Source organism: Malus domestica, chromosome 10 (genome assembly GCF_042453785.1).
Source record: "Malus domestica chromosome 10, GDT2T_hap1".
NCBI lineage: Eukaryota > Viridiplantae > Streptophyta > Magnoliopsida > Rosales > Rosaceae > Malus > Malus domestica.
In genome coordinates this window covers 23,304,794-23,319,483 of record NC_091670.1, presented here as the reverse complement: position 1 = coordinate 23,319,483, position 14,690 = coordinate 23,304,794, and the positions used below count along the sequence as shown (strand labels likewise).

At 41.1% G+C, this 14,690-nt stretch overlaps 1 protein-coding gene and 1 long non-coding RNA gene across 4 annotated transcripts in view; one reads left to right on the top strand and one right to left on the bottom strand.

Annotated features, from left to right (window-relative positions):
- Positions 1 to 12,604, bottom strand: part of LOC103443853 (uncharacterized) — a 39,157-nt gene extending 26,553 nt beyond the window's left edge. Inside the window, exons 1-8 of one of the 3 annotated variants that reach the window (XM_070806923.1) lie at positions 12,465 to 12,604; positions 11,356 to 11,443; positions 10,281 to 10,378; positions 9,864 to 9,971; positions 1,740 to 1,797; positions 1,411 to 1,457; positions 884 to 907; positions 590 to 673 (exon numbers count right to left, since the gene is read on the bottom strand). In XM_070806923.1, coding sequence (XP_070663024.1) covers positions 590 to 673; positions 884 to 907; positions 1,411 to 1,457; positions 1,740 to 1,787 — 203 coding nt within the window. In that variant the 5' untranslated portion in view covers positions 1,788 to 1,797; positions 9,864 to 9,971; positions 10,281 to 10,378; positions 11,356 to 11,443; positions 12,465 to 12,604. The other 2 variants (XM_070806924.1, XM_070806922.1) reach the window with 2 other exon arrangements.
- On the top strand, positions 12,494 to 13,829 carry LOC108170654 (uncharacterized). The gene is made up of 2 exons (XR_001787085.3): positions 12,494 to 12,828; positions 12,938 to 13,829. It is a non-coding gene; the product is annotated as an uncharacterized lncRNA (long non-coding RNA).
- The last annotated feature ends 861 nt before the right edge of the window (positions 13,830 to 14,690 follow it).

Below are 14,690 nucleotides of genomic sequence, written 5' to 3'. Positions count from 1 at the left end.
TTAGGAGTATTTACACTTGTATCTCACTCCTAACACTTCCTGTTTATTAGTGCACATTAGTAGCTTTCGGTTTTTATTTATTCGTATATTTCTTATCTTTATTATTTCCGCACTGTGCACATGGCTACGTCACCCTCACGTGACGGCCAGTATGCCTCGATCTCGATCGGGGTGTGTCAAATACTATGCATCCAAGAAAAAGGATAATAGGAGTGAATGTGGGTGCAAAGTTGTGCGAATGTGTGCACGAATGAGGTAGGTTTATGGGCTTCCAATCAGAACTGCGACATTGAGAATGAGAAACATCTATAACATAGTCTACATTAACTGAACATTTAGCTTAAAACAATGAGGTCCAGAAAAATTATCGGAAGTGCAAACTTACATGTACCAAATATAGAAAACTAATTACAAATTACTTATAGGATTCAACATAGAAAGAATAAGAGTGTCTAAGATGCAGGATGATAAAGGAAGTGTATTCTACTCCAACTTCATGTGGTATACATAAGCTTATCACAACTCTATGTTCTAGTTCTAAATGGATTTTTCAATAGCCAGAAATTCTAGAGAAAATTAGTAGACATACCGAGGTGGTAATGCCACATAGGCACATAAATAGGAAGATTTGTAGTAGCCCTCCTCGAATAGCAACCGCTTGAACAACTCGAAGCTACAATAATGAAAGGGTGAATTTGACTATTTTTACTCAGTTATAAGCATATCAAAATTACACAGGGAGGGAGGGAGGGAGGGAGGGAGGGAGGGAGAGAGGGAGAGAGAGAGAGAGAGAGAGAGAGAGAGAGAGAGAGAGAGAGAGAGAGAGAGAGAGAGAGAGAGAGAGAGAGTAACTTTGTTGTGGAGAACAAAGAAGAAAGATTACCCCAAACTGAGCCACAGTTTCAACCTGCACCCGTAAACCAGTGCGAAAACAGATATGAGACATAAAACTATGTTTCCATATACATGTTAAAGAAATCAAGAAAAATAAAACCAAAATCAATGCATTTTCACTTAATTCTTTTCTATCCAAAGCGAAACGGAGAATCGTCATTTAGCAACTACTTCCTAATTCTTAGAACAAAATGCTTTCATCTTTTGAACCACACAACTTTCATACAATCAGAAATCATCAAACCCTTTCATACCATCAAGTTTGTGCAAAAATATAAATATTAAAAACCAAATCCCAAACTTAAAAGCTAAAATTAAAATTAGTAAATAAATTGGGAATGCTTTGACAATAGATGATTACGTTATTAGGAGCGTCGTAATTAGGTGAAATATGTGTGGTTTGCTCTAATTGACTGAAAAAAATGAGAATACCATTGGGGATGGAGGGAGGGGCACACTGACTGGACCCAAAGAATTGCAAAACAGTATTGACAATTCGCAAAAGAAAGAACTCACTTGCTTAATAGGCTCAAGCACACAAAAATTGCCTGCAACTCTTTTGCCTGAAAAATTAAGAACTCAAATCATGAGTATGCTGGAATACATAAAAACACAGCTAATTCAAGCATAAACTATCTCTGAAAAATTAACACCTTAAGTTTGTTTTCCCAATCTACACCATAAATATAACTCAAAATTGAACCAGCCTTGATAACAAACTGAGAAAACTCCTTGAAAAAATCTACAATACTGTAAAACACCCTAATAAGAAGAAAATAAGATGCCAAGAATTCATGAGCAGATAATTATAAGCTAAAGGAAAGAAAGGAGATTGGGAAACATACTTCAGTTTTGCAGCTTTCAAATTTGGAAGAGAGAAAATCCATTATCATCAGAACTCTTCTGTGAATTATCTGAATTCTTGTCACTCAAAGTTTTTACAGAGTACAAAACAAAAGCAAACCAGAATCATTTTGCTTTTTCAAGCAGTACATAGAAATGCATTTAAGTTAGACCAAATCCAGATTAAAGCAAGTGTTCTAGCAAAAGGATTCTAAAAGATCACCTTAAGCCTAATTTAATCATAACATTATTAATATGACTATACAACAACAACAACAACAAAGCCTTTTCCCACTAAGTGGGGTCGGCTATATGAATCCTAGAACGCCATTGCGCTCGGTTTTGTGTCATGTCATTCGTTAGATCCAAGTACTCAAGTCTTTTCCTAGGGTCTCTTCCAAAGTTTTCCTAGGTCTTCCTCTACCCCTTCGGCCCTGAACCTCTGTCCCGTAGTCACATTTTCGAACCGGAGCGTCAGTAGGCCTTCTTTGCACATGTCCAGACCACCGGAACCGATTTTCTCTCATATTTCCTTCAATTTTGGCTACTCCTACTTTACCTCGGATATCCTCATTCCCAATCTTATCCTTTCTCGTGTGCCCATACATCCCACGAAGCATCCTCATCTCCGCTACACCCATTTTGTGTACGTGTTGATGCTTCACCGCCCAACATTCTGTGCCATACAACATCGCGGCCTTATTGTCGTCCTATAAAATTTTCCCTTGAGCTTCAGTGGCCTACGACGGTCACACAACACGCCAGATGCACTCTTACACTTCATCCATCCAGCTTGTATTCTATGGTTGAGATCTCCATCTAAGTCTCCGTTCTCTTGCAAGATAGATTCTAGGTAGCGAAAACGGTCACTTTTTGTGATCTTTGCTAGATTGCTCCGGTCATTAGTGTGGATAAGTATATAAATGGATAGAGATAGGAAAGCAAACACAAGATGTACGTGGTTCACCCAGATTGGCTACGTCCACGGAATAGAGGAGTTCTCATTAATTGTGAAGGGTTTACACAAGTACATAGGTTCAAGCTCTCCTTTAGTGAGTACAAGTGAATGATTTAGTACAAATGACATTAGGAAATATTGTGGGAGAATGATCTCGTAACCACAAAACTTCTAAGTACCGGAGTGTGGTATCGTCTTGACTTGCCTTATCTGTCTCATAGGTAGATGTGGCATCTTCTCTGGAAGTACTCTTCCTCCATCCAGGGGTGGTATCTGTAACTGGTGGAGATGCACAAGGTACTGTATCAATTTCACTTGAAGCTTACTTGTAGTTTCAGGCTTGGTCAAGCACGATACAAACCATGTAGTAGGAGTCCCCCAAGTCGCCGAGCTAGAGGATCTACTGAAAGAGGTGACAGACAAGGTAAGCAATCAGAGCTCCGGCTGATTGTTCACATTCTCCCTATCTTGCAGGCAGCATGAAGGATAAAGAGAAGAAAAATGAGAAGAGATGATATGGGATACTTTTGCTTTTGAAGAAGTAACTTTCCACAGGCTTATTCTTGAACTGGGCTGGAGGGTTTTCTGGTTTCCTCCAAAGTATAAGGCCGACTGAAGAATTTGAGGGTCAAAACAAGTCCATCAAATCTAGAGTACGTTCGACCCTGCTGATATGGGATACTTTTGCTTTTGACAGAGTAGTGGATGTATCGGCACGTGTGCTGTTACGCTTATCTCCACATGCTTCCTTGTATCCTTCTCACTTGCCCTATCTGTTCCTCAGGCAGATGCGGTATCTTCCCTGGAAGCATAAGATGTTGAAGATGAGTACTCGAGAGCAATGCCAGGTAAGTAATCAGGTAAGGGGTTCCAGGCAGTCAGTTCCTGGCTGGAAGCTTGATTCCAAGTGTTGACTGATTGCTCTCTTTCTCCTTGTCTTGCAGGTAAGAACAAGGCCAAAGGAAAAGATAGGGAAAAAGCATGATATGGGATACTCTTGCTTTTAACCCTGATGATATGAGATATTCTTGCTCTAGTATAGCTTGTTTACAGAGGTGTTATCGGGGGGAAAGAAAGCTGAATATTTCGAAAGGCTTCGTTGGGAGTGCCCTCTCAGATAAGAGGAAGGGTTGAGCATTTTTGCAGGTCTGCCTGTCCGTTGGGGATGGAGGTCGACATATATAGGAGTCTCCCTAACATCAAGTAATAATGTTATTCCTTTACCCTGCTTGGTCATAGCACGGTAGTGGGAGCTGCCAGCTTCACATGTTTTAACTCTGTTAGAGCACTTTGAAAAAGTGGTCTGTGGTATCTGGAAAGCTGATGTTGCGTGTGAAGATTACAGACAAGCTTTATCCAAGGAGATCCAGCTCTTGAAGTTGGGAAAGTGGTGCCTCTTCGGTTTTTGAACAAGCAATCCTGTCGGGGATCTGGCTCTCGAGATTCGAAGAACGATGCCTCTTCGATTTTTGACAAAGCAATCTTGCTGGGGGTCTGGCTCTCGAGATTCGGAGAGCGGTGTCTCTTCGATTTTTTAGAAAGTAATCATGTTGGGAGTCTGGCTCTCGAGATTCGGAGGGCGGTGCCTCTTCGATTTTGGAGCAAGCAATCTTGTTGGGAGTGTTTTCTCGAATGTGAGTAAAGGTTGGGCATGTTTGCTAGTCTACCTTGCCACGAAGCACAGAGGTTGACACACAGGGACTTTCCAATTATCCAGCAGTGGTACTGTTCATTTACCCTCTCTTCGATTTTTGAGAAAGTAATCATGTTAGGTGTCTGGCTCTCGAGATTCGGAGGGCGGTGCCTCTTCGATTTTGGAGCAAGCAATCTTGTTGGAAGTGTTTTCTCGAATGTGAGTAAAGGTTGGGCATGTTTGCTAGTCTACCTTGCCACGAAGCACAGAGGTTGACACACAGGGACTTTCCAATTATCCAGCAGTGGTACTGTTCCTTTACCCTCTCTTCGATTTTTAAGAAAGTAATCATGTTAGGTGTCTGGCTCTCGAGATTCGGAGGGTGGTGCCTCTTCGATTTTGGAGCAAGCAATCTTGTTGGGAGTGTTTTCTCGAATGTGAGTAAAGGTTGGGCATGTTTGCTAGTCTACCTTGCCACGAAGCACAGAGGTTGACACACCGGGACTTTCCAATTATCCAGCAGTGGTACTGTTCCTTGACCCTTGTGGGTAATAATATGGTAGCTAGACCTTCAAAATTTATGTGTCTAAACTTTGTTAATGTTGTTTCTTTGCTATTCTTTTACCCTTCTTGGTCAGAGCGATGTAGTGGGAGCTGCAAGCTTCACGTGTCTCAACTTTGTCAGAGAACTTTGGCAAAGTTATCTGTGGTACCCATGAGCTACTGTTGCGTGTGGGAATGGGTGATTGAACAGTACGATTCATGTGCTTTCTACTTCGCCAGAAATCTTCGACAGAATGCCCATAATTTCCGCAAAGCTGAGTGTGCGTGTGACAGGTGCTGACAAGGCTGGAAAAGTAGGTGCCTCTTCGATTTCTGAGATCGGCCCTCGTGGTCTCTGAGCAGCCCAGCTTTTGAGAAAGGAAGCCTCTTCGATTTCTGAGATCGGCCTTCGTGGTCTTTGAGCAGCCCAGCTTTTGAGAAAGCAAACGCCTCTTCGATTTCTGAGATCGACCCTCATGGTCTCTGAGCAGCCCAGCTTTTGAGAAAGCAAACGCCTCTTCGATTTCTGAGCAGGCGCCTCTTCGATTTCTGAAGCTTCGTCGAGTGCAGATTTTTATAGGGGCTGACATTAAGTTCCAAAGCACACTTGAATATCCACTAGTAGAAGCTCCATTCTTGTATTTCTAAGATCTTGATTTGTCCGACCTCTTCTCTCTTCAACGCCTTTGAAAATGTCTGGCCTCTCCGACCGTCGTTTTGACTTGAACCTTGTTGAAGAGGCAGCCCCGCCTTCTCCAGACAACATATGGCGCTCATCCTTCGTCTCCCCTACTGGTCCTCTTACCGTTAGGGATTCCGTGATGAAGAATGATATGACCGTTGCGGTAGTGGCCAGGAACCTTCTCACTCCCAAAGATAACAGACTACTTTCCAAACGGTCTGATGAGTTGGCTGTTAAGGATTCTCTGGCTCTCAGTGTTCAGTGTGCAGGTTCTGTGTCTAATATGGCCCAACGCCTATTTGCTCGAACCCGCCAAGTTGAATCATTGGCGGCTGAAGTGATGAGTCTCAAACAGGAGATTAGAGGGCTCAAGCATGAGAATAAACAGTTGCACCGGCTCGCACATGACTATGCTACAAACATGAAAATGAAGCTTGACCAGATGAAGGAATCTGATGGTCAGGTTTTACTTGATCATCAGAGATTTGTGGGTTTGTTCCAAAGGCATTTATTGCCTTCGTCTTCTGGGGCTGTACCGCATAATGAAGCTCCAAATGATCAACCTCTGATGCCTCCTCCTTCTAGGGTTCTGTCCAGTACTGAGGCTCCGAATGATCCCCCTCCGGTGCCTTCTCTTTCTGGGGCTCTACCGACTGCTGAGACTTCTCATAAGCAACCTTTGTGAAGGCTCCCTCTTGTTTGTTTATTTTGACTCAAGTATATGTATATATTTGTAACTTATCGGGGATATCAATAAATAAGCTTTCCTTCATTTCAACGTATTGTGTTAAATACATCAAAGCCTTCTTCGCTAAGTTCTTTGAATTTTCTTTTGTTGAAGCTTGTATGTTGAAGCTTTGTGAGTGGAGCATGTAGGTTGAGGTAGTGTTCCCTTAATTTCCCGAGTGAGGAAAACTTCTCGGTTGGAGACTTGGAAAATCCAAGTCACTGAGTGGGATCGGCTATATGAATCTTAGAACGCCATTGTGTTCTGTCCTGTGTCATGTCCTCCGTTAGATCCAAGTACTCTAAGTCTTTTCTTAGGGTCTCTTCCAAAGTTTTCCTAGGTTTTCCTCTACCCCTTCGGCCCTGAACCTCTGTTCCATAGTCGCATCTTCTAATCGGAGCGTCAGTAGGCCTTCTTTGCACATGTCCAAACCACCGTAACCTCATCTTTCCTTCAATTTCGGCTACTCCTACTTTACCCCGAATATCCTCATTTCTAATCTTATCCTTTCTCGTGTGCCCACACATCCAACGAAGCATCCTCATCTCCGCTACACCCATTTTATGTACGTTTTGATGCTTCACCGCCCAACATTCTGTGCCATACAGCATCGCCGGCCTTATTGTTGTCCTATAAAATTTTCCCTTGAGCTTCAGTGGCATACGGCGGTCACACAACACGCCGGATGCACTCTTCCACTTCATCCATCCAGCTTGTATTCTATGGTTGAGATCTCCATCTAAGTCTCCGTTCTCTTGCAAGATAGATCCTAGGTAGCGAAAATGGTCACTTTTTGTGATCTTCGCTAGATTGCTCCGGTCATTAGTGTGGATAAGTATATAAATGGATAGAGATAGGAAAGCAAACACAAGATGTACGTGGTTCACCCAGATTGGCTACGTCCACGGAATAGAGGAGTTCTCATTAATTGTGAAGGGTTTACACAAGTACGTAGGTTCAAGCGAAGACCTTTAGATTCCAACACTTCTCTCCAAAGGTTAAGCTTTGCATTTACCCCTTCCTGAGTTTCATCTATCAACACTATATCGTCTGCGAAAAGCATACACCAAGGAATATCATCTTGAATATGTCCTGTTAACTCATCCATTACCAACGCAAAAAGGTAAGGACTTAACCTTGATGTAATCTTACAGTTATGGGAAAGCTTTCGGTTTGTCCTTCATGAGTTCTTACGGCAGTTTTTGCTCCTTTATACATATCCTGTATAGCTTGGATATATGCTACTCGTACTCCTTTCTTCTCTAAAATCCTCCAAAGAATGTCTCTTGGGACCCTATCATACGCTTTTTCCAAATCTATAAAGACCATGTGTAAATCCTTTTTCCCATCTCTATATCTTTCCATCAATTTTCTTAAGAGATAGATTGCCTCCATGGTTGAGCGCCCTGGCATGAACCCGAATTGGTTGTCCGAAACCCGTGTCTCTTGCCTCAATCTATGCTCAATGACTCTCTCCCAGAGCTTCATTGTATGACTCATTAGCTTAATACCCCTATAGTTCATGCAATTTTGTACATCGCCCTTATTCTTGTAGATAGGCACCAAAGTACTCGTTTGCCACTCATTTGGCATCTTCTTCGTTTTCAAAATCCTATTGAAAAGGTCAGTGAGCCATGTTATACCTGTCTCTCCCAAAACTTTCCACACTTCGATTGGTATATCGTCTGGGCCTACTGCTTTTCTATGCTTCATCTTCTTCAAAGCTACAACCACTTCTTCCTTCCGGATTCTACGATAAAAAGAGTAGTTTCTACACTCTTCTGAGTTACTCAACTCCCCTAAAGAAGCACTCCTTTCATGTCCTTCGTTGAAAAGATTATGAAAATAACATTTCCATTTGTCTTTAACCGCGTTCTCTGTAGCAAGAACCTTTCCATCCTCATCCTTGATGCACCTCACTTGGTTTAGGTCTCTTATCTTCTTTTCCCTTGCTCTAGCTAGTTTATAGATATCCAACTCTCCTTCTTTGGTATCTAGTCGCTTATACATATCGTCATAAGCCGCTAACTTAGCTTCTCTCACAACTTTCTTCGCCTCTTGCTTCGCTTTTCTATACCTTTCACCATTTTCATCGGTCGTATCCTTGTATAAGGCTTTACAACATTCCTTCTTAGCCTTCACCTTTGTTTGTACCTCCTCATTCCACCACCAAGATTCCTTTTGGTGTGGGGCAAAGCCCTTGGACTCTCCTAATACCTCTTTTGCTACTTTTCGGATATAACTAGCCATGGAATCCCACATTTGGTTAGCTTCCCCCTCTCTATCTCACACACACTGGGTGATTACTTTCTCTTTGAAAATGGCTTGTTTTTCTTCTTTTAGATTCCACCATCTAGTCCTTGGGCACTTCCAAGTCTTGTTCTTTTTTCTCACTCTTTTGATATGTACATCCGTCACCAACAAGCGATGTTGATTAGCCACGCTCTCTCCTGGTATAACTTTGCAATCCTTACAAGTTATACGATCCCCTTTCCTCATTAAAAGAAAATCTATTTGTGTTTTTGACGACCCACTCTTGTAGGTGATCACATGTTCTTCTCTCTTCTTAAAGAAGGTGTTGGTTAAGAAGAGATCATATGCCATTGCAAAATCCAAGATAGCTTCCCCATCCTCGTTTCTCTCCCCAAAACCATGGCCACCATGAAAACCTCCATAGTTGCCTGTCTCCCTGCCCACGTGTCCATTTAAATCTCCTCCTATAAATAACTTCTCCGTCTGAGCAATTCTTTGCACCAAGTCTCCAAGGTCTTCCCAAAATTTCTCCTTCAAACTCGTATCCAACCCTACTTGAGGTGCGTATGCACTAATCACATTGATAAGTTCTTGTCCTATTACAATCTTGATTGCCATGATTCTATCTCCTACCCTCTTGACATCTACAACATCTTGTGTCAAGGTCTTGTCCACGATGATGCCAACACCATTTCTCGTTCTATTTGTGCCCGAATACCATAGTTTAAACCCTGAGTTTTCTAGATCTTTTGCCTTACGACCAACCCACTTAGTTTCTTGTAGGCACATAATATTTATCCTTCTCCTCACCATAACTTCTACTACTTCCATAGATTTTCTCGTCAAGGTTCCTATATTCCACGTTCCTAAACGCATTTTGCTCTCTTGAACTCTACCCTTCTGTCCTAGCTTTTTCACCCTTCCCCGTCTAATAGGATCAAAGTACTTCTTTTGTGTGTCCCGTATTTGTAAAGTTGATAGGAGCATATGCTCCCAAACAACTTTGAGTGGAGTCGTTCGAAAAGAAGTTTTTATAGCCCCCTTGCTCATTTAACACTGCATCCGGGTGCCGATGGAGATACAGCGACCCTTGCTCACTTATCACTGTGCTCGAGCCACACAGCGCGCCACTTACGGGTGACGCCCTAGCTTTAGCGCGATTTCGTTCTGGATTCATTTTCATAAGGATTCGACGTAATCATGGAGTGCCGGCTGTCGACTACCTGACGCCCTCCCCCTCCTCCTTTATCCGGGCTTGGGACCGGCAATGTAAGATAAACTTACACGGCGGAGTTATTAATATGACTATGGAATGGAGAAATAACAATACATAATATTCTATTGCCAATGGCTGACACATTTGATATTAACAGATCTTGGTTTCCTTGAACAGATTTGCAGGTTGCTTGTAAGAGTTCTCGTCCAATGACAATACTTTCTGTAATAAAAAACCATATAAATCCACAGAAACTAAAATCAAGAAACGACAACATAAACAAAAAAGAAATTCAAAAAGTACATAGAAGTACAGTTTATAAACTAAACTTTACAAACAAAATGACATTTACAATAAGAATGAACAAAACAATAAATTCAATCACAATCGAAAGAGGGTAAAGAGTGGCAACCTTGCACAAATCATTTTTTGACAAAACCAACACCAAACAACAATCAAAATTACAAATTTCCATTGGTGAATACATACACACACATATACTGGATTCCGAAAGCGATGAGATAAATATACCTTTGGGGCGTCAATGTCAGAAGAGTAAGTGAGGCCGAGATTAGCCCGAGAGACAGCGTGAGCCATGAGCTTCCCTCTATGAGAGCATATGGGTGTAACTACAAAAGAAAGTTAGAGACTGAGGGTAGATTGTAATTTCATCAAAAAAGAGGAAGAGTACAAAGGAGAAGTGACAGCTGTGGAGCCAAAAATATTCACAAGGCGACACGTGGATTTTTTGACAAAAAGGACAAAAATACCCTTGCAGTACAACGAGGTTCCTACGCGCAAGTAGCAGGCAACCCTCTTTCAACCAAGACAGAAGTGCCCAAAATAGGTAACAATTCAAAGTCCATCTCATCAAATCCTTTCTACAAGGTAATTTCCAAACACATTCCCTTTAAATTATGTTAATTGGCTAATTAATGGGTTTATTGCCTAATTAACCCATTAATTGTCAATTAAACCATCCATTATATCCAAATAACCACAAAATACATCCAATTCAACCCTAAAACGCCACATGGCCGGCTATCCCCATTCAAAACCTAATTCATCACTTTTTCTACCTTTTTTCACCATTTCTTCCTTTTTATTAGCCAATTAATTTCATAACCACAAAAATATTTCCTTTTATGTTTAATTAGCCAATTAATTGGCTAATTAAACCAAAATAAAACATAAACCAACCTAGCCCTATAAATAGGCTCATATTTTCACCAAATATTCATGCCAACACTTTGGCAAAAATCCCAAAATTCTCTAAACACTCTTTCTCTGTAAATTCTAACTTTGGCATAGGAGGTTCTTCGGCCAAAGCCCCCCCCCATTCATCGTGGGCGCGTGAGGCTCTTGGCCTTAACCTAAGGTGTTAATTGTTTTGTAGGTGCAAAATTGTCCAAGATCAATGAGGAAGAAATTTGCATCCACAACAGCAATAAGCGTAGACGCCAAGGATAAAGTAAATATGTATTTGTGAATGGGGTTAGGCTGCTGCTAGCTTTGTATAGTGTAATAATGCAACTGCAAATAGACCAAGCTTATGCTACTAAAAGCTTTTACAAAATCATAGAACTCTTAACAGTTTGAACCCTACCGAAAAGTTTATATGAGATAAAGAACGACCGTACTTAAGTGCAACAAGATCATAAGCTCTTGCAGCTTCTCCTCCATAGCAGAACCACCTGCAGTCCAAATTAACCAAGATCCAATCCAAATCAAGAACAAATTAGTGAAAATTTAAACTAAAGTCCCTAATATTGTTGTAGAGAGAATTCAGATCAAGATTAACTACATTATTTGATTCGAATGGAATCCAAAAGCAGCATAAACATGAAAGGTAAAAAATTAATAGCAAAAGTCACATTTTAGCAGCAACTAATAGCAGAAATCAGATTTTAGTGGTAGACCAAAATAATTCAGTAAAAAATAAACAATCCCAAACAAATAGAAAAAACTGGAGAAACAATTCCAAACAAATCTTAGGAAAGCAACCACATCCCTCCCTCACCCTCTCTCTCTCTCTCTCTCTCTCTCTCTCTCTCTCTCTCTCTCTCTCTCTCTCTCTCTCTCTCTCTCTCTCTCTCTCTCTCTCTCTCTCTCTCTCTCTCTCCCCCCAATTCCAACTTCTCCCTACGTCTATCTCTCTCTATAATAGACGTGCAGTTTTATTAATCCTTGTTGCCGAAGCATGCAAGATAGTGAAAAGGTTGTTTATCTAAGAAAACTAGGGCATATTGTCCTTCATATAAAGCAAGCGCGGAAGGAGAAGAAAAATTAATCATATTCCAAAAACCAAATATTCACATAACCTTAGAAACAGCCACAGCAGTCGACCCCATAAAAAGTTGCTCTTCTGAAATTTACAATCAAAGAAACAAACCATCATCAGTTGTACCGTAACAAGCAGGAGCAAAAAATGAAGTGATTGAGTTTAATAAACCCTAGTTCATTTACACAAAAGCACAAAACATAAACGAATCTGAAACTATAGATTGCCAAAAACATCTCAATAAAAAATTTACAGAAAACCAATCTCCCTATAGACACCACAAAAAATGAATACTAAGTTTACCCAAATGAAAACGGTTTCACGAATCTCACTGTTGAGCTATATATTTTCACAAACAAAATATATTAGCAAGTCTTATTAAAAACCGGGAGACTTAAAAAAAATTTAAAAATTTAAAAAAAAAACCTCTACACCTGCACACTCGTGGACCTCAATGTATGACAAGTTTGATGGAGTTTGTCATCTACATGGCAACCAAATATAGAGGTCATGTGTGTCTAGAACTCTCAAAAACTCCCATGTTCTCCTCTCAAGTGATGGCTTTCTCTCAGCAACTCCACACCGCAGGAAAATAGCATCCCACTAACTTCAACTGCCATGTCCACCATTCGCCTATAAAAGGGCATCAAACCAAAGGAAACGGGATAGAGAGAAAAAAGAAGAGAGACTCTACAGAAATTGAGAGAGAAAAGAAGCAACGAAGTACTGATCTCATTGCCGACGATTCCAAATTGAGTCTTGAGGGAAGGGGAAAAAACCACAAACAACAATCAGAAGGTATAATACCTACGTTTCTTTTCTCTTCAATTTCTTTCCAGTAATTTTGTTTTGCAGGCAGGTGTTTTCTTGGGTAAACTTTGGTCAGCAAAGAACCTATACATTGCAGGCCTTCCTTCCTCGCATAGCGCTGCAACAACCGCCGACATCATACGGAAGTCCAACGAAGGTAGCAGCCGTACCATGTTTCCAGCCGTGGTCTCCGGTTGTCTTCTAGAAGGAGCCCATGCACTCTGTGACTTGAATGAGATGGATTTGTTAATGCAGTGTCGCACAAAGCTAGAAGAGACCGAAAAGGTCACGACAACAGAGGAGAGAAACAACAACCTCTGCTCGACGACAGAGGAAGCTACAAGAAGTAATGATCTTGTCGAGCCATTACTAGCCCAGCACGGAAGCCATTGAAGACCCGGTCCCTATAGAAAGGCTACCGGGAAGAAGATCGTCGAGTCGTTGTCCGCGTTGCCCAATAGTGCATGTCGTATCCTGTAAAAAGTAACCAATGAACAACCTCAAAATATTGTGCACCAAGTTGTAAAAGATGGTTCTCTACAAGCAATAAGGCAATGGTGCAGAAATGGTGTTTCCATCGTTTTGTTACTCCCACAAACATGTTGAAATGTAATCTTGTCTTGGCCCAAGACAATTGATCCGGCCCATACACAAAGAAAGATACATGCACATGCTAGAGAATTCTAGCAAAGTTCAAGTTGATGTAAGAGTCTAGAAGAATGGTGAGGATTCCACCAACATACAAGATTAACGTAGATAATTCTAGCTTAGGAAGGTAGTGGAATTATCTAGATATCTCTAACATGATGCTTCCATGCTTCTCCAAGGTTTCATCCATGCCTATAAAAGGAGAAGGCATCCACACCATTTGAAACAACCAAGAGAGCAAGAGGTGAGAAAAGAGTGAAGAAGTGTAAGAGTGTTTGAGTGTTTCCTCTTGTAATAGTTTGTGAGTGAATAAAAATTTTGTGTAAAAACTTTGAGTATTCTTTCTTTCTCTTGCTTATCAATTTCACTGCATTATATTCTTCTCTGTGAGATAAACATCTCCAAAAAGAAACTCATCCCCGCTGTCTGTACTCGCACACGCAGCAGCCCCTCAACTGATGCTCTCCAAAATCAGATCATCACGGTCTCTCCCGGTGATTGTAGCGGCCTAGAGTGGAAGAACAAGAAAGTGGCCCCTGCCTATTAAGGAGATACCAAAGATGTTTGGAGAGTTTGCATCAAAATAAACGAAGGAAGATGGTGTATCAGAAGCAAAATCGAACACCTGCAAAGCAAGGACTTGAAGTAAACCACAAAGACTTCCACTTGTAAGCCATTCACCTTTTGTCAAAGAAAGTAACTATAAGCTTCAAGTATGGAAGAATAAGGTTGCAGAGAATAAAGACAACAACCAACCCGTCTCCGTTGTTTATGTTGCTCAATTCACTTGCCGCTAAAACTCTACAAAGGAGCAACCCGACCGCTGCCATCACTGTCTTGAAGTCAAAAAGAAAAAGCTACCTTAGAAGTGTAGGCTATGTTGCCCGCATAAAGCACCCAAAATGGTGCTGGCTGCTATCTAAGTTGCTAGGGAAAAAAGACGATGCATGTGTTATCTGTGGTCGTGCTATAAAAGTATGAGTTACTAAAAAGAAGAAAAGTCAAAGTAGAACGTCAAAAACTTTTGCAACATCAAGAAGGCCCTCTAGATTACCCCTTCGCCTTTTTCCTAACGAGCTACTGCTGATTCTGGTCATGGGGTTGCTGTTTTCTTTTAAGTGGTTATATTGTAACTCCTAGTTGAATTCATAGAAGACAAAGCATCCAGCAAAGAAAAGAAAGGATGGAGTTCTGCTACAGAT